Source organism: Tamandua tetradactyla, chromosome 2 (assembly GCF_023851605.1).
Source record: "Tamandua tetradactyla isolate mTamTet1 chromosome 2, mTamTet1.pri, whole genome shotgun sequence".
Taxonomy (NCBI): Eukaryota; Metazoa; Chordata; class Mammalia; order Pilosa; family Myrmecophagidae; genus Tamandua; species Tamandua tetradactyla.
This window is the reverse complement of record NC_135328.1, coordinates 223211905-223236457: the sequence shown is the minus strand read 5'-3', so window position 1 is coordinate 223236457 and position 24553 is coordinate 223211905. Positions and strand designations below refer to the sequence as shown.

General features: G+C 57.4%; 1 protein-coding gene and 1 long non-coding RNA gene across 4 annotated transcripts; both read right to left on the bottom strand.

Annotated features, from left to right (window-relative positions):
• Nucleotides 1-149: 149 nt before the first annotated feature.
• NADK (NAD kinase) lies at nt 150-20533 on the bottom strand. 3 transcript variants are annotated; one of them, XM_077151579.1, is made up of 13 exons: nt 18470-18647; nt 18124-18312; nt 8930-9136; nt 6018-6101; nt 4560-4689; nt 4020-4128; nt 3798-3883; nt 3192-3294; nt 2765-2919; nt 2570-2669; nt 2173-2330; nt 1796-1878; nt 150-1430 (listed from the first exon to the last, which is right to left on the bottom strand). In XM_077151579.1, exons 3-13 carry the CDS (start codon nt 9106-9108, stop codon nt 1265-1267), a joined length of 1353 nt encoding a protein of 450 aa, XP_077007694.1. In that variant the 5' UTR covers nt 9109-9136; nt 18124-18312; nt 18470-18647; the 3' UTR covers nt 150-1264. The 3 variants fall into 3 exon arrangements, with proteins under 3 accessions (XP_077007694.1, XP_077007696.1, XP_077007695.1); XM_077151581.1 differs by lacking the exons at nt 18124-18312; nt 18470-18647 and adding an exon at nt 20434-20533; XM_077151580.1 differs by lacking the exons at nt 18124-18312; nt 18470-18647 and adding an exon at nt 19633-19732.
• A 177-nt stretch (nt 20534-20710) lies between these two features.
• LOC143675043 (uncharacterized) lies at nt 20711-21691 on the bottom strand. The gene is made up of 3 exons (XR_013171345.1): nt 21440-21691; nt 21071-21237; nt 20711-20981 (listed from the first exon to the last, which is right to left on the bottom strand). It is a non-coding gene; the product is annotated as an uncharacterized LOC143675043 (long non-coding RNA).
• Between the last annotated feature and the right edge of the window lie 2862 nt (nt 21692-24553).

Below are 24553 nucleotides of genomic sequence, written 5' to 3'. Positions count from 1 at the left end.
GCTGGGCTGCCCCACAGAGCTGACCGTGGCCCACAGGGGCCCGCGCCTGTGGGGGGGTCTAGAAGCCAGCACCCTACACCCGGCCGCTCCTCAGGCCCCTTCAGCCGGGCTCCCAGCGGGCAGCTGGCACGAGGCCACACCGCCCAACGTTTTGTACAAGTCTGTTTATTGAAAGGATCTGAAAATAGTAATAAGGCTTTCAACAACATTTAACAAATTTTCAGGATATTAACAATATGAAACATTAAGAATTTACTTCAAAAATACAAAGCATTTTAATCATTCTAACGTCATGCTGCTTTATCTTTTGCCTAATGCTTACTTTTCCCTCAAAACCCATGACCTAATTCCTGCTCTTCTGGCCCCAAACCAGGGAGCCCAGCCCAGCTGGGGGTGGAACCTGGCCTGAAGCCCCTCACCAAGCACCAGGCCCATCTCTCGTGGATGCTCTCAGGGTGCCCAGGCGAAGCAGGGGCCCAGGTCTCGGACCCTCGCGGCCCCAGCAACATGGGCAAAGGGCAGCCGTGTCCCTTGGGAGTCCTGGAGAGGGCAGAGCTCAGCCCCTCCTGTTCTTATCAGTTTAACGGGTGAAAATGCCAAGCTGGGAAACCATGACCCCTCCCCAGCGTGGGCTGCTCCACCTGCCTAGTCAGCACAGAGCCACCAGTGCCCTCTGAGCCCTGCAGGCCCCTGCTGCGGAGAAACTTGTCTCGGTCATTGCCCCTGCACAGAGAACAGCCAGCGGGCTCGGGAGCGCCCTTGGCCTGGGACGAACTGGTCCCCGGGCGGCAGAGCACAAGTGTAAACACTGAATGAGGCTGCGTTCTCACAACTCTCTTCCCCTTTCAATTTTTCACAAAAGTGTGTACAATAAAATATGTACATAAGCACTTCAGAAAGTTTAAAAGGATCCCTAAAAAGTATGTACAGGTTTAAAACTTCTTCCAGCGGCTAAAGGTAAGGAATGTGCGTGGGTCTGCCCCCGGGAGGGTGCCGAGCTGGGGCCCCAGAGCAGGTGCCCGTGTGGCCAGGTCCGGCGGCAGAGCGGCCCTGGGTGATGTCTTGGGGGAGGTACAGAGGAGCGCTGGCAGTGCGGAGAAGGAAGGGGCGTCCCAGCAGCTGCCTCCCCTCCCCAAAGTGCTACCTTAGAAATGCAAAAGGAGATCCAATTTAAAATGTTACAAAACAGCTGATTTGGTTGACAAAGGCAAATGGGGGCTACAGGCTGCCGGCCCCAGGGGGCTGCTCCCCAGGGAGGAAGGCCCTAGCCCTGCCCGGTGCCTGCGTCCCCGTCCTCGTCCTCCGGGAAGTGGGACTGCTTCTTTCGCACGTTCCAGTGCAGGCACTGGGCCAGGCTTTCGAACCAGTCGCTCACGGGGTCGCGGACGCAGATGGACGGCAGCGGGTAGCAGGAAGTGGTGATGCTGATGCTGCGGAGGGACACGCCACTAAGGCCAGGAGCCCCCAGGACTGCCGACCTGAGCCCAGGCTGCCCTCTGACCCTGGCTCTGGCCCCGGGGGTCCCACGGCTGCTTGACGCACCCCATCTTTAGCCTGCCCCACTCAAGTGCCTCCCAAGAGCAACCCCCACCACCGCTGACAGCCACCAAAGCCAGGGTCTACCGAGGGGTGTCCCGGCCATCGCCACTCCAGACCCAGCAGGAGAGGCGCAGTGGCCGGCTGTACTGGGACTGCCCCTGGGGCCACAGGCACTGACCCCTGTAGCTCACAAACTCATCTTTGCCATGACCGCCATGCCCCATGGCCCTGCTCCTGGGTGGCCCTGCATACACACCTGTCCCCGTAGCCGATCTCTTGTCTCCTCCGTCCATCAAAGGACACCCACACGGTGTTCCGTGCCTCCGGGGATAGCATGATCTGAGGGGGTGGGTAGGGGGTCTCCGTCAGGCCCGCTGGGGTCAACAGCACCAGCTCAGACCCCAGCCCCATCGCGGCTGTTCAAATCCCCTCAGCACCACAGGCACCCCAGTAACCGGCCACCACAGCCTCAGGTGGGTTGGGCTCTCCACATCGGGTGTCCATTGCCCTGGCCCTCGCAGAGCCCTGGCTTGCCCACTGGGGCCTATGCTGCCCACCTGGTGTTGCCTCCCCCACCGGCAGCCACTACAAGGAGCCCCCACCACAGGGTGCCCTGGGAGGGTCCACTCAGACCTTGAGCTCCACCCCAGCGGGGACCACGATGGGCCGGAAGGACAGTGAGTGCGGGCAGATAGGAGTGAGCATGATGGCCGGCACGTTAGGGTGGATCATGGAAGCCCCAGCCGCAGCCGCATAGGCTGTGCTGCCCGTCGGGGTGGAGACAATCACGCCTGGGGGTGAAAGAGATGGGGTGGGCTCAGCCAGGCACCCCATGCCCCCATCCCCCCAACCGCATCCAGGGCCCCCTATTATAGCCCCCAGGGCCCTCCACTACTCTCCCAAGACCCCCCCACTGGGCCCCTGGGCGTCCCCTACCGTGGCACCCAGGGCCCCCCATTGCACACCTGGGCCCCCCCCCACGCCTCCACGGCCTGCCACTGTGCCCCTGGGCCCCTGTCGCCACACTCACCATCACCTTGCACCGTGGTGATCAGGTGTCCGTCCAGGTAGACGTCCACGTTGGACAGGTACGAGGAAGGGCCCCTGTCAATCACCACCTCGTTGAGGACCTGCGGGCAGGGGTTGGCGCTCAGAGGGCCCGAGGGGGGCTCTTGGGTAGCACCTGGGCTCTCCACAAGGGCCCCCCGTGGGGTCACGTCCTCACCTGATACTGCATAACCTGCTTCCCGACCTCGGGGTCCAGGTCTGGAGCCAGCACCCCATTCTTGCGAAGCCCGTTCTGGATGGCCGCCTGCGCTCCCCGGGGTGCCTTTGCCACGCGCACCTTCAGCCGGCTCCGAAGGACGATGGCCGCGTTCCCTAGGAGGGACCCATCTGAGACAGGGGCCGCCGGGCCTCCCGTGGAGAGCCCAGGGCAGGGTCACGTGGGACGGCCCGATGCGGGTCAAAGATGCCACCCGCCACAAATGAAATCAGAAGGAAAGACAGACGATAAGACCGAGATGGTACAATCTAGGAATGCCTAGAGTGTACAATGATAGTGACTAAATGTACAAATTAAAAAACGTTTCTGCATGAGGAAGAAGAAAAAAGACACTGCCTGGCCCCGGATGGCCACAGAGCAGACTCACCCTCGACCACCTGCGCGACCTGGGCCTGGAAGTTCTCGAAGCTGAAGGGGGTCAGGAAGCCCAGGGAGCCCAGGTGGAAGGCCATGACCGGAGGCACACTGCCCTGTGGGCGGGAGGGGTCAGCCACGTGGCCTGCACGCAAGCAGGGACACTGCTGGCCCCGGAGGATGGCACGGCATGGGGGTGTGTGGTGTGCAAGTGCCCCCCAGCCCAGCCCCCCTGGTCCTTGCTGTCCCTGCGCTGAGGCCCCTGCTTGTCCGCCCCCCAGTGTAGAGGCCGCCCGAACGCCTCACGGAGGGAGCCCCTCTGAGCTCGGCAGGCCCCCCCCCAGGCTCCCGTCCAGCCCCCAACCCCTGCCCCTTGACCTGCCCTGCTGGGTGCAGACACCTCCAGAGCTGCTTGGCCTAGACAAGCACATGTCATCTGCACATATGCACTGTTACCAAAGAGAAAAAACACCTCTGCACATTCCCTTGGGACGCCGTGAAGCTCTCATCCCTTTGGCAGGAGGCAGGGAGGAGGGAAGAGACACCAAAACTCACACTGTGGACGCCCCTCCGCGGAAAGCACCTACACTGAACGCTGTTTTATGCCTTGAAATGTCACCTGGAACAGTGAGGAGGCATACAGGAGGGTTCCGTCTCCGCCCAGGCAGATGATGAAGTCTATCTGGTTGGAAATGTCATCGTAATCTAGGAGACGAGCAAACCACACCCATCACCCCGCTGCCCTGTGTCCTGGACCGAGGACCGAGGACAGGAACAGGGAAGCCAGAAGCTTCCACAGGGTACGGGGCTGAGAACTGAGAGGCGCCTCACCAAGACTCACCTTCTCTGAAGGTGCAAAATTTCTTCTTCACTGGTCCAAAGTTTTCATCACTCACTATGGCAGGGTCTTCTAGAACTTTCTTTTCCACATACACAATCATATTGTTCTCCTGGAAGCAGAATATGCCCGCTAGCCCTTCGGTGCCCTGCCCGCATTAGTGCACGCTGGTCTTTGATGAATCCGCCTCAACATTTTGCCGTAAAAGGTGGAAAAAACGTGTTTTTTCTTGGCCAGCAAATAGTTCTAATTTGCTCATCTCACATGTCGAGTCATGCCCTGCCGGACACAGACGCCGGAAGGCCAGGGACCCGCTCCTCCTCGAGAGCTTCCAACTTTCAGTGCTCTGGACTCAGGGGCCAGTGGGGCCAGCTGAGGTGGCCTGGGCATGGCCAGAGCCTCTGCTGGCAGCAAGCCCAAGGGGGCACCCACGGCCTGGCAGTGTGAGGTCGGGCACAGGTACCAAGTCCTCTGCTGCCTGGGCCCACCCACACCCACCCTGCCACCTGCGCCCGCCCCCTCTGGCCTCCCGCCTCCCGCTACCTCCATGAGGTACTCGCAGAGCTGCTTGAAGGGCTGCAGCAGACTGGCGTCGCGGATCTTCTTGATGACGAGGACGCTCTTGGGGCACTTGTTCCACGTCAGCCGCTGGCTCGCGGGGTCCTGGATGTGCCTTTGTTGGGGAGACAAGGCTTATACCAGGCACTCGCCCTCCAGCATGGGAAGGCAGGGGCATCAGAGAAACATGGTCTCCCTGAAATGCAGCCTCAGCTCCTGGACACGTATCCCCAACGGCCCCATCGCACCTGCCCCGCACCTGCCCACACACAACCCAGTGTGCACCGGCAGCTGCCCTGCACCCAGGGCTCCACACCTGGGAACTGAGACCCCCAATGACCCACACCCCTCCACGCCCCGCCCCGCGCAGCCCTGGATGCCCAAAGGCCTCTTTCATTTCCTTAATGAAAGTCCCTGGTGGCTCCTTTGGAACAGAAGGTCACTGGAAACCAGACCCGTTCCCCGAGAAAAGCCCGGGGCCTGCGGCCGCGCAGGGAGCCCTATTCCCACAGGAGCCCCGCTCTCCAGGCGAGCGCACAGCCTAACTTTCCTTTCCGAGGTAAAGGAGACCCCCTGATAACAGGCTCCAAGAGTCTCGCGGCAGGGCCTTCGCCCCCGCAGGCTGCCCTCGGCGTCCCCTGCACTGGGTCATGCTTTGCCAAACAACAGGAGCAGACGCAACCCCACCCACAGAACTCTGGCTGTGCACCTGCTGTCAGAGGCACAATTTCTGCCTCCTAAGAACAAAACAGAATTGTGAACGGACTTGCTAACAGCGCCATGAAACAACTAACTCAGAAGAGCTTCCTAAACCTACAAACCTCAGCCTCCTCATCCTCTACATGGTCCTCCAGGTCACTCCCCAGGGCTGGTGTGGCCGGGAGCCCTGCCCGAGAGGCGGGCTGAGTGCCCAGGTCGAGCGCAGCTGCAGAGGGAGGCCCGGGGCCTGCAGGGAGAAGCGCGTCCTCTCCACCCGGGAGCAGCCATGGAGTGGGGGCCGGCACCAGGTGAAGGTACTCCCTCCCCAACGGGCTGGTCACTGGTCATTCGGCCAGACCAGCAGGGAGGGAACGTGGGTGCGGCTCGCAGGGTCACCCTGGCACCTCCCCATGCAGGCTGGGCGCCAGCAGTGTGGCCACACACTGGTGACTCAGGTCCTGCTGGGGCACCCACAAGATGGGCGACCAAGTCCTCCAAGGGCCCAGGGCTGAGGGGACCCTGCCCAGTGACCATGGGGAGACACGGCGTCTATGCGGGCCCCTCCCCTCCCCACCCGCTCAGCTCCTCCGGCCACTGGCCCTGGGGCTCAGGCCTTCTTCATGGCTTTTCTGTACCAAACTCCTAAAACCACGTCCTTCCTGCGCTGAAGGTCATTCTCTCACAACACAAGCACTCAAACAGCAACCACTGAGCAGACCCGCCCCCGCACACCCCAGCACTTACATGATGGTCTGGGGGTTCTGCAGCACGCAGGCCTTTGGTCCAAACGTGGTCACCGGGCATGGCCCGTGCAGAGAGCGGGTCCTCCTGCAAGGAGAGGGTGCAGGCAGTCAGTGGTCGCACTCCAGGTGGCGAGGGAAAATTCACAGGCAGGCGCCGACGGAGCCCGTTACACCCTAAGAAAGTGAGCGCTACTCGAATTCCGTTTACTCCACGTCTGCCCAGTCTTGTCGCGGCAGTGCCTGAAGGCTCTGCTCGACTGCTGAGCTGCACCAGAGCCCCCATGAAGCCTGGTGCCGTGGGGACGTACACGGACATATGCTGAAATGCAACCAACACTCCCGGGGACTGGCACACGCTTGATGACAAGGATTCCCAAACCCATGTGGATTTCCAGGCATCACCCGAGAACAACGGAAACAGAACTATTGGGGGGTGAGGCCTGGGAAGCTGTATTTGTGAGAAACACCTCTCAGCAATTCTGCTGGGGACCCAGTCTTTGGATCCACTCAAGAACCTGGAAGCAATCCCTCAATAAACTAGATTAAAATGCTAGAAAAACATTCACGCCGAACCGCGTATGCCGTCAGGAGACACTGGCTGAACAGCCCGACTTTCCAATAAGGAAAGTGGCCCAGCCACACCCGGGCTGCCAGACCAAGCTCTGTAGGGCTCGTCTCCACACTGCGGCATCCACCTTTGGACAGGACAGAAGCTTTAGCAAGCCTGGGAGACTCTGGTGGGGTATAACAACAACATGCAGAAATTAGAGGTGTTTCTAATGAATGGTCCGAAGAGCAAATCAAGAAAAACAACCATTTACAATAGCAACAAAAAGAATCATATATCTAGGAACAGATTTAACCAAGTATGTAAAAGGACTTGTATGTGGAAAACTATAAAACATTTCTGAAAGAGAGCAAAGAAAGCACAAATGGAAGGACGTTCCATGTTCATGGACTGGAATATTTTTAAGATGTCAATTCTATCCAGAGTGATTTACAGAGACAATGAAATTCCAATCAAAATTTCAATAGCCTACTTTGTAGAAATGGAAAAACCAATCATTACATGTATATGGAGGGGTTAGGGGCCCTAAAAATCAAAACTAGCTTGAAAAAAAAAGACGCTGCAGGTCTCACACCCCGACCTCAAAACCTGTAGCCAAGCTGCAGTGGCCCAAGCAGCACAGCGAGGGCACAGGCTCAGACATGGGGACAACAGAAAAGCTGAGAGCTCAGAAGTAACCCTCACATCTACGGCCTGTTCATTTCAGCAAGTGGTGCCAAGTCCATTCAACAGGGAAAGAACAATCTCTTCAACAGATGGGGTTGGAAAAACTGAAAATCTACCTGCAAACGAATGAATGTGGACTTCACCCCACACACAAAAACGAAATGGACTGAAGACCTAAATAAGAGGAGCCAAACCATTAAACTCCTCGAAGAAAACTGCGATGGTTTGAAACCTGTGCACCCCAGGCAATCATGTGCTTAGAGCTGACTGTTTCTGTGGCTGCGCCACTGAGCCCAGGTGGCCCTTCATCCTCCGACTGGAGTCCTTTAAAGAGGGTGAAATCAGACAGAGAAAGCCAGGGAAGCAAGAGGCTGTGGCAAGGAAACAGAAAGAGAAGGGAGTGAGCACAGGTGCCACTGCGTACGACTGACAGTGGAGTCTGCTGGCCAGGGCTGGTCTGCAGATGCCCTGATGTGGACATTTCCACGGCCTCGAAATGGTAAGCTAACAAATTCCCACTGTGAAAAGCCAACACATTTCATGCTTTCAGCAGCCCAGAAAACTAAAACAAAAACTTAGGGAAGAATCTTCAGGACGTCGTGTTAGGCAATGGTTTCTCAGACTTGATACCAAAAGCCTGAGCAACAAAAGAAAAACGGGGCTTCATCAAAAAGTAAAAAAACAACCTATAAAATGGGAGAAAATACTTGGAAATCACATATCTGATAAGGGTTTAATATCCAGAATATAAGAAGAAATCTGACAACTCAACAACAAAAAGACATCTCAAAAACTGGGCAAAAGATGTGAATAGTCATCTCTCCAAAGAACATATACAACTGGCCAAAAAGGTGAAAAGATGCTTCACATCATTTGCCATGAGGGAAATGCAGATTAAAACCAGACAGTGATACCACCGCACCCACTAGGATGGCCGCCATCACAAAAGAGAGATCCGCTGGAGAGGAGGAAGTGGGGAAACAGGACTCAGGGCACCCCACCCCCCGCGGTAGGAACGGGAAGGCGGCAAGGCAGCTCCTCACAAGCTGAGGACAGAGCTGCCCTATGACCAGCATTCCCACTACAGACCTCAAAGCACTGAAAGCAGGAGCTCAAACAGTATCTGCACACGATGTTCGCAGCAGCATTATTTGCAGGATGGGGGTGGGGTGGCCAGGGAGGAGAGTGCTGAGAACCTGTATTTCCTGAAAGCCTACAACTTCTCTAAATAAAAGGTGAATTAAACACACGCAAAACAAACAAAACACAGGAATGACGAGATGTCCCAAAGCGGCTGCCCCGTGCCACCTGGAAGGCTGCCACTGCCTTTCCACACACAGCCACTCTCTGCTCAGAGCCCTGCCTGGGACGGGGCCCACCCCTCCACAGCCTCAGCCTCCCTGCAAGACCGCTGTCAGTTAATCCCGAAACTCCAGCAGGAGCCATGCAGAGGGCAGCTGGGGAGCAGGATGCAGCCGGCAGTGGCAGTCCACTAGGGCCGTGTGCCCTGCAGCCCGTTCCCACCCCTGCCCTCAGGGGCCCCAGGCACCCACCGCCCGTGAGGCCCTTCATCCTCCGGACAGATGGCGCGAGGCTGACCACCGGACAGGTCTCTGTCACAGTGTGTGGGAGTCACACATGGGCGCCAGCACCGCGCAGGCCCCCCTGGCTGGCTGTACCTGAACTCCTTGGTGCTCCCCAGGGCAGGGGAGGCGGACAGGCTGCGGGACTTGGCGCGGCCCCGCAGCGGGCCGGGGGGACTGCGGTCCTCATTGCCGTGGCACGCCGAGCAGCGGTAGGGGGCTGGGTCTGGACTCAGCTCCCTGCTCAGGCTGGCGTTCTCCTGCGCCGTCTCCATGGTCGGTGAATGACAGCGACACCGAGGCCTTCACCCAGCAAAACAAAAGGAAGTGACTGAACACACACATCAAACAGATCCACCCCAACCATGAGAGGAAAAGGGGCTTTATTTAACTTTGAAAACAGCTCCTCCCATCCCAGGGGTGTGAGTGGCTAACACCACCCCCCGAGGCACCCTCAGTCCCCTCACCCCACAATGGCCAGCGCTGCTCGGCCTCTTAGCCTGCACATGGGGCAGCACCTCGGACTCTGCAGCTCTTGACGGACCCCCAGATTTGTTTCCTGCCCTCACCTTCCTCTGCGCTCCAGACTCACACTCCCTACGGCCAATCGGAACTCTCATTCTTGCCCAAATGCACTCACACAAGCGTTCCCGGCTCAGGAAATCCCATTTTTCATTACCACTCATCTGGCCAAAACTACAGTCGCCGCAAATATTCTCAGTTCTACCTTGAAGATCAGCCTGGTCCACTCACCCCAGCCATCAGCTCACTCCTGGGGGCGGCCGGCCCCTGCCTCACTGCCCCACTCTCACCACATCTTAGAACTTAAATCTGCTCCCACCACGCCTTGCTGAAGCTTCCAGCGTCTTCCCACCCCACCCCTGCCCTCTCACCACCCGCCCCCTGCCTGCCCTGCCCGCCTGGCCACACTACCCCTTCAATACTCTGTCCACCCTCCACCTCAGCTGGCCCGGAGCCCTGCTCAAATGTCACCTCCCCCCAGACACCTTTACTTTTCACTCTCACTTCCTTTCCTTCCCGCCACTCACTATCACCTGACCTTACACCCACTTATCTCTTGGGGTCTGTCTCTCTCCCCGACCTAGAACAGGCTACATCGTGGCAGAAATTTTATCTCATGTGTGGCTTGACACCCAGTGCCTGAAAGGTGCCCCCTGAGCACGATGGGTTTGGCGCTCCCTGGCCAGGGCGTCTGGGTGCACAGGATCGCGGGGGGGGGGGGCAGGCACGGCAGAGACAAGGCTTGGGGACAGGACGGGGCGCGCCACCTGGGGACAGTGCCCTGCGAGCAGGGCCAAGGGCCGTATGAGCCCTTGCGGGGAGGTCCGGAGCGGGACCTCGGGCTGCAGGAGCGGCTAGAGTGGCTGTAAGGGGCTGAGCGGCATGAGAAGACCGCGAAGGCAGCATGGGGCCCGAGCGGTGTGGGTGGGTGCAGGGAGGCAGCCGCGGCCTACACGGGAACCGCCTGGCTGACTGTATGGGCGTGGAAAGGCCCCTTGCTGACCACCTCCCCGTGATCCTGGCTGGCCACTATGCTCCCGAAGCTGCTGAATCCCCGTGAGGGCGCCTCCCAGCTCATGTTATCACCACCCATGCCCCAGCAAGTGCCCGTGGCCCGTCTGCTGTGCTACGAGCTCACACGAGCCCACTTGGGCGCGTCCCCTTATCTGACACCTCTTGCTGGCACCCTCCACCACCCCATCTGGCCCCCAGCACCACCAGCCTGTATTGCGCTCACTTCCTTCTCCATGGCCTGTCCTCACTGGGCTGGTCCACATTTAGTCAGTGGCTCAAGGAGGTGTGGAAGGGCTTGGAGCCGTGGGAGGGTGCTGCAGAAGGAAATCTGCAGGCACCCAGACTCCAGCTTGGCTGAGTGTCTGAAATACGTGGAGTTGTTGAAACACAATAAAAATGGATTCAGTGATGTTAGAGTGAAATTGGAACTCTCAAATGGGAATGAGTCTGGTTAAAAAATATTTTGCTCTTACTTATAAGCTGTTCAGCATTTTGTTGGTTTGTACAAGTTAGTGTGATGCCCTGATACATCCCAGAGTGATCTGGGCAGAGAATAAAAAAGTATTTGCAAAGTCCCCTTGGGGGACTGGGGAGAAAGGAGGAAATTTTAAACCTCCCCATCAGGGGAATTCCTGATATTCTCACAAGCACTGGAGACAACCAATTCAATAGGCCGAGCCTTCAATCTTGGGGTTCATCCCTATGAAACTTATCCCTTAGCCTACTTAAAATTAGGCCTAAGAGTCACCCCCAGGGAAATTCTTCCGCTGCTTAGATGTGGCCTCTCTCTCTAAGCCAACTTGGCAGGTGAGCTCACTGCCCTGCCCTACGTGTGGCATGACTCCCAGGGACGAGCCAGGACCTGGCATCATGGGACTGAGAAAGTCTTCTTGACCAAAAGTGAAGACAGAAATGAGACAAAATAAACTTACAGTGGCTAAGAGATCGCAAACAGAGTCAAGAGGTTACCCTGGAGGTTATTCTTATTCACTATATAGATATCCCTTGTTAGTTTATGGTGTATTGGAGAGGCTGGAGGGAATACCTGAAACTGCTGAGCTGTGTTCCCGTGCCCTTGATCCTTGAAGACAATTGTATCATGACAGAGCTTTTAACAATGTGACTGTGTGAATGTGAAAACCGTGTGTCTGATGCTCCTTTTAATCCAGGGTATGGGTAGATGAGTAAAAAAAATATAGATAAAAAATAAATAATAGGAGGGAAAAAGGGTAAAAATTGGGTAGACTGAAATACTAGAGGTTACTGGGAGGGGGAGTAAGGGGTATGGGATACATGAACTTTTTCTTTTTCTGGAGTGATGCAAATGTTCTAAAACTGGTCGTGGTGAAGAATACACAACTATGTGATGCTAGTGTGAGCCACTGATTGTATAATATGGCTGGACTGCATGCATGTGGATGTTTCTCAATAAAAATATTTTAGAAAATAAAAACACGAAACCCAGAAGTTACCAGTCTCTCCAAGAGCATCAACCCCTGACCCCATAATGCCAACACCCCTTTTCCAAGGGAAGAAGTTAGAGTGGGCATTGTCCAAATCCTCTAAAGAGTGGGAGGAGGACAGAGGGAGGAGGAGGAGTTGAATCAGAGAAGGTGGGAGGCGACAAATGAGCGTGATGCTAAAGGCAGTGATGCAAACCTTTAATCTCCCATGATGAGGGCAGCTAGAAGGGAACACCTGAAATGGTGGAACTGTAACCCATGCCATATTTAAAATTTGTTCCTAAACTACTTGTTAAAATGTACTTTGAAATTTATTGTACTTTTTGTAAATATGTTATTTTTCACAACAAAAAATACTTAAAAAAAAGAGTGGTCCAGCAGCTGGCCCTGGCCCCCCAGGTAGGCAAAGTGTACCCTCCCGGCTTGCGAGTCCCACCCTCAAGCACCAGTGACCACAGCAGCCTTGAAGGCTGCCCAAGTCGGGGGAGGCCAGTGGACACAGGACAAACCCGTGTGAGCTCTGAAATAATTAGAACATCAGAAACTAGGATGCAGGTGAGCGGGGGCGGTGGGTTGGGCGGTGGGCCAGGTGATGGACCGGGTGGTGGGCAGGGCGGGCGGGCTGGGTGATGGGCCAGATTGGTGGGCAGGTGGGGTGGGCAGGGCGGGCAGGCTGGGTGATGGGCCGGGTGGTAGACAGGTGGGCCAGGCCTGTGTCAAGGCTTAATGGGGGTGGACGCGGCATCTGCGATGACAATGGTGGCACAACATGGCGAACAGAATTACAGCACAAACTGTACAACTGAAAGTGGTAAAATGGGAAATGTTATGCTGTATATATGTCACCACATTAAAGCAAACACACGTAGAAAAGTACAACACAAAGAATGAGCCCTAATGTCAACTATGGGCTATAGTTAATTATGTGGCAATCCTGGCTCATCAATTATTATAAATGTGCCACCTAATGCAAAATGTCATTAACAGGGAACACTGCGTGTTGGGGGATAGTATGTGGCAGCTTTGTGCTTTCTGATGGTTTCTCTGTTAAAAAAAATAAATTCAATATGCATTCATTCATTTTTCAGAACAGCAACCACAGCTACTTGAAATGGTGCCAACTGCACATTCTGGGCTTAGAACAATGTGTTGCCAAAAGGGGCAAAAGAGCAGCTGGAAGAATTTCTGTTATACGAGGCTATGTAAACTTCACAAAGAAAATAATTACAAAAAATTGGAATAATGAGTCTGAGGAAAAAAAGAGTCCACAAAGGGAAAGCTGACAATTCATATAAAAAGCAGTTGTCGTGCAATGAGAGCGGAGCAGAATGAAAGCGCGTGACCTCCAGTTACTTTTCATGGTGGGGAGTGGCCACACGCCAGGCCCCGTGCCTTCTGCTGCAGGTAAGCCTGCCTGGGGTACGACCCACGCCCCGCTCTGGGGCCGGTGGGCGGCAGAGATGGCAGTCCTGCCAGCCCCAACCTGAGCCCTGCCCCTCACACATGGCATGACCCTGGCACCCCTGGGTTGGGGGTGTTGTGGAGACGGATGCTCAGGGAGGCTGAGTGATCCCCAGGAAGGTCCAGGGAAGACAGATAACCGTGCAGACTCAAGCCCTTGTCTGCGGTAAAGAAAGCCTCTGACCTGTCTCTTCCTACGTTAGCAAAAGGGCCTATCCTGGCATACATAAGTTTCCAGAAGTACCTAAGACAGGTGATGCATTACTACAACACGTGAAGATTGTGAGGTAAGCTGCACCAGGTACAAGATGCTAAAACTGAGGGGACATGGCTTAAAGGTCCCACTGATTTAGAGAAGCTTAAAAACAGAAAAACTAATAAATGGGGAAGGCTGAGCACGCAGCTCCATGGCTGGAACTCTGGAAGGCACTTATGGTCCCCTCTAGCCTCATGCCCAGTGGTCAGTCACAGGGCATGGGGCTGGGCCAGCCTGCAGAGGCTGCGATGCTAGAAGACATGGAAACCTCGACACCTCCAGAGGGTGCAGACACAGATCCTGAGTGAGATTAGTGCGCCCTGAAAAGACAGAAGAAACGATGCTGACATTTTCAAAAAGCTTGAGCACAGTAACTAGTTTTATAATCACTGGATTTGATATATTTTGCTTGATTCTGTGAGAAACATTCAAAAGAATAAACCACTCAATGTAATTGTAGGATTTTATGTCTGTAGCCAATGCTAAAAGTTTACTTTTCCAAGTTTTATTTATTAAAAAATTAAATAAGTTTGCCGCTGAAAAAAGACTTCCTTCCATGCACTGAGGTCCCTTGGAAATAAAAGAAAAGATTACTGCTCCCATCTAGCATGCAACAGCTTCACATTAACCACACCAAAATTACTTTCCAACAACTGAAAGCTCTTCCTGGGAAAAGTACTAGAGTGCAGTCTATTTTATGGTTAAATGTGTAGGTGAACCTGTCTCAGCCTTTGCTTTTGGTTTAAGAATTCTATTACAGAATCTTAGGGTAATACTTTGTGTTATTCTACATATTCTTAACACATTTACAATATATAGTTTTTTAAAAAATAAAACCAACCACCAAGTATGGTTTATTCCAGGAATGCAAGGCTGGCTCAATATTCAGAGGAAAAAAACCCATAGGTGAAACCGAACATGTCAAAAAGCGTTTGCAAAATTCAATATCCATTCATGATAAAAATTCTCAGCAATTAGGAAGAGGTGACTTTTCTCAACTTGATAAAGAGCATGCACAAAAAACCTACAGCTACATCATATGTGATGCTGACAATCCGAATGCCTTATGCCTAAGCTGGGAGCAAGGCAGGGCTGTGGTCACTACTCTAACAGAGCACTGGCTGTCCCATCCAGACAACACAGCAACACAAGGTGGAGACCAGAATGTAAACACAGTACCATTACAACCACTGAAAAAACCACTTAGACATGCACCCAACAGGACACACGTAAGATCTGCATGCTGAGAATCATAAAACACTGAAGAGCGAACTGAAAGACCCGCATGACTGGAGAGACACACTGTGTCCCCAGAGCCTGGAAGATGCCACACACTGAAGATGTCGATTACCCTCCAACGACCTCTAGGTTCAACTCACTCTCCAGATCCCAACAAGACTCTGTGGGTGTAGATGAGCTTATTCTAAAGTGTTTATGGAGCAGCAAAGGAAGTAGAATAGCCACCCCAACTTAAAAAAAAAAGCAGCAGCAGCAAAGGAGACGACGAGTCACTCTGATTTCAAGACTTACTAAAGAGCTCGAACAAGCACTGCCACCTGTACAGGGGGGGATGGACGCAGAGACCACAGGGACAGAAGACAGAGCTCAAGAAATGGACCCACACCAATCCACCTAGAGGATTTTTGGCCAAGTTACAAAAGCAGTTCAGTGGAGCAAAGATAACCATTTCAGCAAATCATGCTGTGGTAACTGGACCTTGCACCTCACACAAGATTTCCTCAAAATGGATCACAAACTTAAAACGTACACTATAAAACTTTTTTTTTTAATAAAACTTCCTTTTATAAGAAAACAGAGGAGAAAATATTTGCAAACCACATATCCAACAAAGGACTTCAATCTAGAACAGATACTCTCTCAACAGTAAGAAAGTCAACAGTAAAAAACCAACAACGATGCAGTCAGACGAGAGGACAAACGGACAGTTAATGAGCACACAGAATGACGTTCCATCTCATTAACCGTGAGGTCATGCAAATTAAAATCACAATGAGGTATGACCTCACGCTCATCAGAATGGGCAAAATAAAGAGTGACGACCCCAAAGCCGGGAGGTTGTGGATGAACTGATGACTCACACGTTTCTGGTGGGGATGCGGGATGGTACAGCCACTCCGAAAAAGAGTCGGGCAGTTCTTTAGAAAACTAAACATGACCCAGTAACTGTCCTCTTGGGCATTTATTCCAAAGAAACAAAAACTTCTGCTCATGTAAAAAACCCGTAAATGAACACTCAAGCAGCTTTATCTGCAACAGCCAAAAGATGTGTCCCAATTTCCTTCAGTGGTAATGGTTACGCAGACGGAGCACAGCCACACAATTAACAGCATCTGCAGTGAAAAGGCTTGCTACAGACTCAGGCGGAGCTGGTGGATTTCAAGGACATGATGCTGAGCGACAAAGCGGGTCTCACCAGTCACACGCTGCACGATTCCATCTAACACTCTCAAAACGGCTGCAGGAGTGTGAATGGGTGCTGGCCACAGCTGGCAGAGCTTCTGTGGGGGGCCCCCCACACTCCGAGACAGGGAAGAGGAGGTGTTGCAGAGCTTACTCTGCTCTTCCAGCAGTCTCAATAAGACCACGACCAAGGAAGCTGGGGAAGGACTGGGGCTGCTCTGCACTATTTTTTTTTTTTTAATATGGGCAGGCACCAGGAATCAAATACTGTGTACTATTTTTATAACCCCTGTGAGTCTAATTATTTCAAAATAAACAGTTAATAAAAAAGGATGACCAATCAAAGTCACAAATGACAAATGCACTTGACTGGTCTCTTCTGTTGCTGGAGTTTTACTAGAAGCTCTGCTAACATACTTGCAAAAACTCACCTGCTGATTAAGCAATAAATTAATTTATAAAATAATCAAAACAAATATTAAAGTCAACTTTAAACATGTACACACTCTGCACGGCCTCATCTTAAGAACAGGGGATCAGGATGACATTTCATTAAGATTTGCTTGATCTGTCAACTGACTTAAAGGGCACAGTTCTAATTCCCTCCAAATTCCTGACAGCGTGGATTCAGTTTAAAACAACTTCTGCTTTAGGAAGTTTTATTAGAAAAAAGTATTTGGAGCACAATAACAAAAATAAATAACTCAAAGCCATGAGGAAAAAACATGAAGATGCCAATAAAAATATACAAGACAAACAAAAGTCACATAAACACAAATATAAACATGATATAACATCCAACGTGGGTACTTAGTATTTGTTGAAATAATGAACAAAAAAGTAAAGTGTGTTTAACGACAGAACTAGGAAACTGTGCAACCTCCCTAGTTAACAGTGAGTTGGGGCAGCGCCTATTAAATTACCCCCAGCCGCAGTGAAGACTGCCCAGCGCTGGCAGGAGTGTGGTAAGATGGGCATCCCCGTGGCTGGTAGCATGTGAACTGAGGCAGACCCTTCGGAGCGTCCTATGAGCCACTGGGAAACGCCATTGACCCTGGGTGCCCATGAGCTTCTGAGCAGGCTCAGCAGGGGCTTTAGACACCAGGCACCCCCTCTCTGGGCACACAGGGGAAGGCTCTTGAGCTGCACCCAAAAGCCTGGGCCCAGTGGCTGCCCCCCAACCCTGTGCATAGCACCTGTACCCGCAGCCCTCCTGCACCCCATTCTCTGAACACCCCTCGTGGCCGGACCAAGAACCCAAGCACTTATTTACATTTATCCACTTGCTCCTGTGCACCGACCTCAGGAGGCACAGCAAATGCTATGCGGCCAGCACAAACCCCAGGACGGAACCCTGCCGCCTCAGACCGGCCCATCCCTGACCAACGGCCAGGCCTGTGGGGCCGTGAGGTGCCGGTCCCAAGCAGTGGGCCTTCCTCCACCGCAAACCCCCGCCCCCAGCGTGGTAGCCAAAGTCTCCAAGCAGCCTCTGTGGCTACGGAAAAGTGACGATGTGGGATAATAAAGGTGCAGGGCCTGTCAACTCCACAAAAAAAACAAGGCAGCCTCTTCATTCCCCAACTTAAACCTACTTTTTCTCAAGCACTAAATTAAATCAAACAAATCCCACTGTTCTCTGTTTTACTTAATTACCAGCACCATTTCCCCTTATTTGCCAGCCGCCCCCACCCCAGAAGAATTACTGCTTGTAATTCCCAGCTGTCTCCAAGACCCTCCTACTGCTACTCTGAATGAAACAGGTTTTGTGCTGGCCTGGAAATCTAACTACTTATAACAATTGTTTCCAGAGAGAAAAGCCAGCCGAGACCCAAAAAGCAGAACTGTCAAGAAAGTTTAGCAACATAACCCGACTAGTTCTCTGGGGATTGTGTGCTCATGGAGACTGAAGGCGTTAAGCCAAGTGCTCTGCGCTCAGAGGAGAGCAACACAAACATCTTGACTGTCCAGCTCCAGGGGCAGCTTCCCGGGGGGTGGCCCTGCGTGCACGTCCCGGGGAAAGGGTGAGCCCGGCCGAGAGCAGGGACACCACGAGCAGCTGAAGCCGCTGGGGCAGGACTTCTCCAGAGATATGGGCAGAAAAGATTCTGGGGCAGGTGCCCTTGAAGTCACCCAGCAGTGCTGAAATAACTTACTAAGTTCAGGGAAGCCCAGGGTCCGGCTGTGGGGAAGAGAGGCTAAGTCCCAGGAAACACACAGACTGAAATGGTTTCCCTCAAGGGCCGAGATGAATGAGCCACTCTTTCGCTGAAACAGGGCCTTCCAATCCAGGAAGGAAATGTCCAAGAAAGAAGCAACTTGTTCCGAATCAAAGCCAAGGGGCACTTGGAGTGGAGGAAGGAAAAGGAAGCAGGACTCGGGCGCGTGCAGGGCACGCCCTGTCCCCACCAGTGACAAGGAAAACCGGGCGGGTCCACCAGTGGCCATGGTGCTGGACTCCACTGCCCTGAGGTCTGGGGTTCCCTCCCAAGGATTCCGTACCAGGTCGGGCCTCGATGGACCATCTCTCCACGGGTCTCCCTGAGTCTCCACGGTCACCAAAGGCGCCCTCCTGCTTGCTAGGTGACCTACCCCCAGCCCAGACGCTCAAGGCTGCCAGGGTTCCCCCCCAAAAGTTGGTGAGATAAGAGCTCCACGTGGCGGCCTGGCCTTGCTGCCCACCCTGATGCACCAGACCGGGGCCTGGGTTGCCGGGCGCTAGGCCTGGGGTGCGGGATGAGGGGCCTGGGGTGCGGGGTGAGAGGCCTGGGGTGCGGGGTGAGGGGCCCGCGGTGCGGGGCGCCGGGCCTGGGGTGCGGGGCGAAGGGCCTGGGGTGCGGGGTGAGGGGCCTGGGGTGCGGGGCACGGGGCCCGGGGTGCGGGGCGAGGGGCCCGGGGTGCGGGGCGAAGGGCCTGGGGTGCGGGGCGAGGGGCCTGGGGTGCGGGGTGAGGGGCCTGGGGTGCGGGGCACGGGGCCTGGGGTGCGGGGCGAGGGGCCCGGGGTGCGGGGTGAGGGCCTGGGGTGCGGGGCCCGGGGCCCGGGGTGCGGGGCGCCGGGCCTGGGGTGCGGGGCGAAGGGCCTGGGGTGCGGGGTGAGGGGCCTGGGGTGCGGGGCACGGGGCCTGGGGTGCGGGGCGAGGGGCCCGGGGTGCGGGGTGAGGGCCTGGGGTGCGGGGCACGGGGCCTGGGGTGCGGGGCGAGGGGCCCGGGGTGCGGGGCGAAGGGCCTGGGGTGCGGGGCGCCGGGCCTGGGGTGCGGGGCACGGGGCCTGGGGTGCGGGGCGAGGGGCCCGGGGTGCGGGGTGAGGGCCTGGGGTGCGGGGCGAGGGGCGAGGGGCCTGGGGTGCGGGGCGAGGGGCCTGGGGTGCGGGGTGAGGGGACTGGGGTGCGGGATGAGGGGCCTGGGGTGCGGGGCGCTGGGCCTGGGGTGCGGGGCGCTGGGCCTGGGGTGCGGGGCCCCGGGCGTCTGGCCTGGGCGGGTCCCCCGCGCGTCCCAGGTACGCTCTCGGCGCTCGGCAAGTCTCGGAAACCGCGCGACCTCGGGTTCCGCGTGTCCGCGGGGCCGAGGGGGCTGCGGGGACGCGGCCAGGGCCCAGCCGAGCGCCGGCAGCGGGAGGGACACAGCGGCCGCAGCGCCCAGCTTCCCCCGGCCGGCCGCGCACTCACCGCTCGCTGCCGCGGTCGCCTGCGGAGGCGCCTACATGCCCGGCCGAGCCCGCGGGCCTCGCCGTCGCTACCTGGCCCCGGGCCCCGCGGCCGCCGGCTGCCCCATGGCCGCCCCTTCAGCGGCGCCGGCGCCCGCGGAGCAGCAGCAGCGCCGCCGCGGCCCGGCCCCAGCGCGCAGGCGCGCCAGACACGCATGCGCACTGCAACCCGCGCCCGCCCGCGCCGCGCATGTGGGATGGCGGCGCCGAGACGCCGGCCCCGACGGGCGCCCTGGACGCGGGTCCCCGGCTGGGGGAGGCGTGCGACGGCCGGGGCGGGGGGCTGGAGGGCGGGCATGGCAAGGACAGGGAGGGGAGGCTCCGATGAGGGCGCGGCCGGCGGGGAGGGGGGCGGCCCGAGGGGGGTGGCAGCCGGGAGGGGAAACTGACCCGCGGCTGGAGGGGGCCCGGAGGGGCGGTGTCCGAGAGGGAGGGGGCGGCCCGCAATGTGGGGGACCTGCGGCAGCCAGGAGGTGGGGTGCGGAGGACGGACAGGAGGTGCGGGGTGCAGTCAGGAAGCGGGGGTCAGCAGGAGGTTGGGGGTCAGCTAGGAGGGTGTGGGCAGGCAGGAGGGGGTCCGCCAGGAGGTGGGGCTGATCCGCGGCTGGAGGGGCCCGGAGGAGCGGTGTCGGAGAGGGAGGGGTCGACTGGTGGCGGTGGTGGGGACCCGGCGAGGGAGGGGGGCCTGGGAGGGGTCCGGGCCGTGGGGCAGGCCCCGATGGCGGCGGCGAGGCCGGGGCGGCCTCCCGGGCGCTGCACTCACCTCGCGGCTGCGGCTGCCGCTTCGCGAATGCGCCTCCTGGGCCCGGCCGAGGGTGTAGGCCGCCGCCTCGGACTGTGACCTTGGCCCCGGCCGGTCCCCGCGCGGGTGGGCGGACTTCGGGGGCTCAGGAGAGGTGACCCAGAGCGCCGGTAATTGGGTAGGGACGGGGGCGTGGCCGGGCCTAGAGCCGGCACGTTGGGCAGCCACAACCGGGTGCAGCTGCGACGGAACCTCCCGCCCGGCCAGCCGAGGGGCGCGGCCCGTCTCCGGGTTCCCCGCCCGCGGCGACCTTCGGCACCCCGGGTTGGGGCTAGAACCGGGCAGGACAGGCCCGCGGGGCCTTGGGCCTGGCCCCTCCAAGGAGCCTCTCGAGCGGGGTCCCGCCCCATGCGCTGGAGGACCAGGAAGGAGTAGGAAGCGCGGAGGTCCCGAGTGTCAACTTTGGGGATTCCCGGATCTGGGCAGGAGCAGGTTCTCCTGGGGCTGAACCGATGGCTTCCTGCATGAAGGGGGCAGATGGTCCAGCTGCCCCTGGCCCGGGCTGTAAACTGAGGCAGGGTCACCATGGGAGGGGGAGCCAGGCAGCGCTGTCTGAGTGCCAATCCCCACTTTGGATGTTCTTTCCCTTTGTACGAACCTGTCTCGGCAGGTCATGGTGTGCTCCTTCCCACGGGGCACCTGGCCCAAGCATGTGGAGCCGAGTTGTGCCCCCATTTCCTGCGGTCACAGCACCAGGCACACTGAGGGACGACCTGGATGGCGCGGCTCAGGTGTCTGCCTTCAAAGGGCCCTGTGCCCGGACTGCTGGGTGGGGCAGGGGTGGGGAACTTAGGGGATTTCTCAAGCTCTGCAGCTGGCGGGGTTGGGTATTTTGTAAACCTGACCGCTTCCCCAAAGGGGCCACCGGCCACCCTCACAGCGGGAGGCAGCTCTGGGCGCCCACTGAAGGGCGGGCCGGCCCACAGGCCCACCCCATTGCAGGCAGAGCCCTGCCTGTGTCACTTACCCGTGGTCACACTGTGGCCCCCTAAAGGGTACTTGGGCAGGTGTCCTGGGAAACCAAAGGGTGCGGGCAGGGAGGTGTCCTGTCTGGGATAAGGCCCGGAGGGTGCAGCTTCCTCCCTGCCCAGCGGGACCCTGGCATCCCAGGCGGAGCTCACACCCCTGCAGAAGGCTTACAGCGCACGGCGTGTCACCCTGACCCAGTCTTGGGGCATCTGGAAGGTTCCTAGAGGTGGCTTTGGCTGGGCTGAGTCCAAAGGCCAATCCCCGCCTGCTGGGGACGGATGAAGGCCGGCCGGGCGCATGTGGGCCCTGTGCCTCGGGGGCCCGGGACTAGGAAGGCATCCTCCCTGCACAGCGGGGGTTGGGGGTCCTGGCAGCTAAGCTGCAATTGCACAGGGCAGCTGTGGACTTTCTAATGGGACGGCATTCTATAAGCTCTCCTTGAAGATGGCGCGCCAATGTGCTTCAGAACCCCCAAAACCTGTGCACCCCCTCTTGCGGGTTGAGCCGTGGGGGACAGAAGGGAGAGGTGGGGTGGGGGAGAAGAGGCACCTGGCTGTGGAGGGCGGCGCTGGATGAGGCTGCTCGCCCAGAGGCGGGTGCTGTCCTGCGGCAGAGGGCTGGGGTGCCCCTGGCTTGTGTGTGCAGGGGAGGGGGCAGGGCTCTAGCTTTCCCTTTTGCAAGGGAAGTTCATTCAACTGTGCCTGGCTGGGGTCAATAGAGGCGAAAGGAGGCTGCTGGGCAAACAGGAAGTAACCAAGAGCCTGGGTGGCTGAGTGACCAGGGCTCCCTGTGGCTCTCCTTGCCATCTCGGCCATCCCCCAGCCTTCCTCCTGCAGCCAGCAGGCCCAGCCCCCATTCCAGCCCCTGAAAACCATGTCCCCAACCTGACCTTTGCTCGACTCAGGACCCAGAACTGCCCACTTGACCAAGTCCAACCCCAAGTCAGGCTCTCATTTTTGGGGGGCAGGGTGAGGCTCTTCCTATATGCCACCTTTGCCAGGCACACCCTGGATTCATCAGAGATGCCCCTGGCACTCGCCTTTGATGAGGCAGCGAGGCAAGAAGTATCACTAGTGAGAGAAAAGGAGCAAGGTCAGGGCCTGGTGGTGACCGTCCCCACCAGGTGCATAGCGTGGAGACCGGCAGGGGCCCTCTTGGTCACCTCTGCCTCCACGCAGCATGTCAGAACTCACATTGAATCCTCACAAAGAAGAACTTTTGTTAGCCTCATTTTTTCCCCCTCTGTGAGGAACCTGAGGCACAGAGAGGCTCAGTAATTGGCTGAAGGTCACACAGCCAGGAAGCCAAGGACAGCGTTTGGAGGCAGCCAGGCAGAGTCTGGTGCAGACGTGGGCAGGACGCAGTGCCCGGAGTGGAGCACACTCCTCCAGCAAGCACCCTGCACATCCAGGACCCTGTCCTCTCCCATCGCCACGGCTGCTCCCCAACCCCGCCCTGACCACACAGGGACCTGAGGCTGCAGCCGGCACCCTGGGGACCCCCACTGCCATCTTCAGGCAGCACTAAGAGCCAGACGTGTCCCCACTTAACTGCGGTGCTGGGGGTGGGGGTGTAGAAACGCGGGACACATGCAGCCCCAGGCCCAGCCACCAGAGGGCGCCACGCCCCCCCCCACCCGCTACGGTCCCACAGCTCCCCTCCCTGCTGTCCCTGGGCACCTGGCCTTACCATGGACTGAACTCCCAGGGGCTCCCCCTTTGTCCTGAGTGGGAGGGCGCTCCTACGGGCACAGGGCCAAGGACGGAGGCAGCTAGGAGCACTTTGGGGGACCCGCTTGCCCTTCTTGGTGCCCAGGCCAGCGCTGCCCTGTGGAGGTCCTGCCCGAACCCCAGGGGAGGCCCCAAAAGAATGTGATCTCCAGCTGCCCCGCCACCACACTTGGACACAGCAGGGAGTGGCCCCAGCTGGTGGGGGCCACCGGGGGACATGCAGAGTGAGGGCTGCTCCCGTCTGGGCCCACGGGCCACCTGGGCTGGGTGCTTTCTGCCAGGTGTGCCCCAGGCCAGCACAGGAAGGGCAGAAGGCTGGAAGGGACAGCTGAGAGGCGCGCCTGGGGGGACTCCAGGTCCTGGTTTGTGTCTCAGGCCTGAAGGGTGAAACCCCAGGCAGTACTCAGCCGAAAGCCCTCGTTCCCAACACTGCCAGCTGCCTGCCCTTGGCAGAGACTGCAGCGCGGTGTGGGGCGCCCCAAGGCCTGCAGGGCTATGGGCCCAGGGAGAACCTTGGATGCTCCCAGCACGGGTGCCTCCTGGAGGAAGCTGGGAGGGTTAGAATTTGCAGAGAATTCACGTGTCTATGAAGAGCAGATTTATTTCAAGGAGAAGTGGGGGAGAGGGCAGGCAAATGCACAGTTCAGCTGCCAATCACTCCCACCCCAGCAGCCCAAGGCAGCTCGGGTCAGCCGCCCCCAGGCCGCAGCTGCTCCTCAGGGGAGGGCAGGTGCTGCTCTGACGGAGGCTGGGGTCCCCATGGGGACCTGCAAACCCAGGAGAGCCCCTGCTGCTGCTGAGCTGTGGCAGGAAAAGGGGTGAGTGGCAGGGGCCTCCAATAGGCACCTCGGGCTTTGGCTGGACCACTGCCCACTGGAGCATTTTCGCTATGTATGGAGATCACACTGTTACTTCTTATGACCTTAGTGAATATGTAAGTTTTTTAAGAAATGTGTGTGGCTAGGCCCAGAAAGTAAGGGTGGGGGTGGCCTGGGAGGGGTGCACGGACGGCGCTGACCCCACCTTGCGGTTTTGTGCTTTGCCCTGGTCAGAGCAGACGCACATTTCCTCCGTAAGATGCAGGCCGAGTTTGTTAAGGAGCCTGTCCAGCCTGGGAGCGCGTCCTCGGGGTGTGGGTCTCTTGGAGGGTACAGGAAGAGAAAGGGGTGGCGAAGTGCACAGGAGAGCACAGGCGCAAGGGCAGTCCCAGGCAAGAGATGCCCGTCGGAGGCCAGGGCTGGTGGACCCTCTCCGCAAGGACCTGTAATGCTGAGCACCCTGGCGGCCTCCCAGAGGAGCCACACACTCCACTTCTGAATTCTTTGTGATGTGGACCAAAGACACAGGAGCAATAAGCCGGAGTGGCCAAGCGGGTGCCTGCG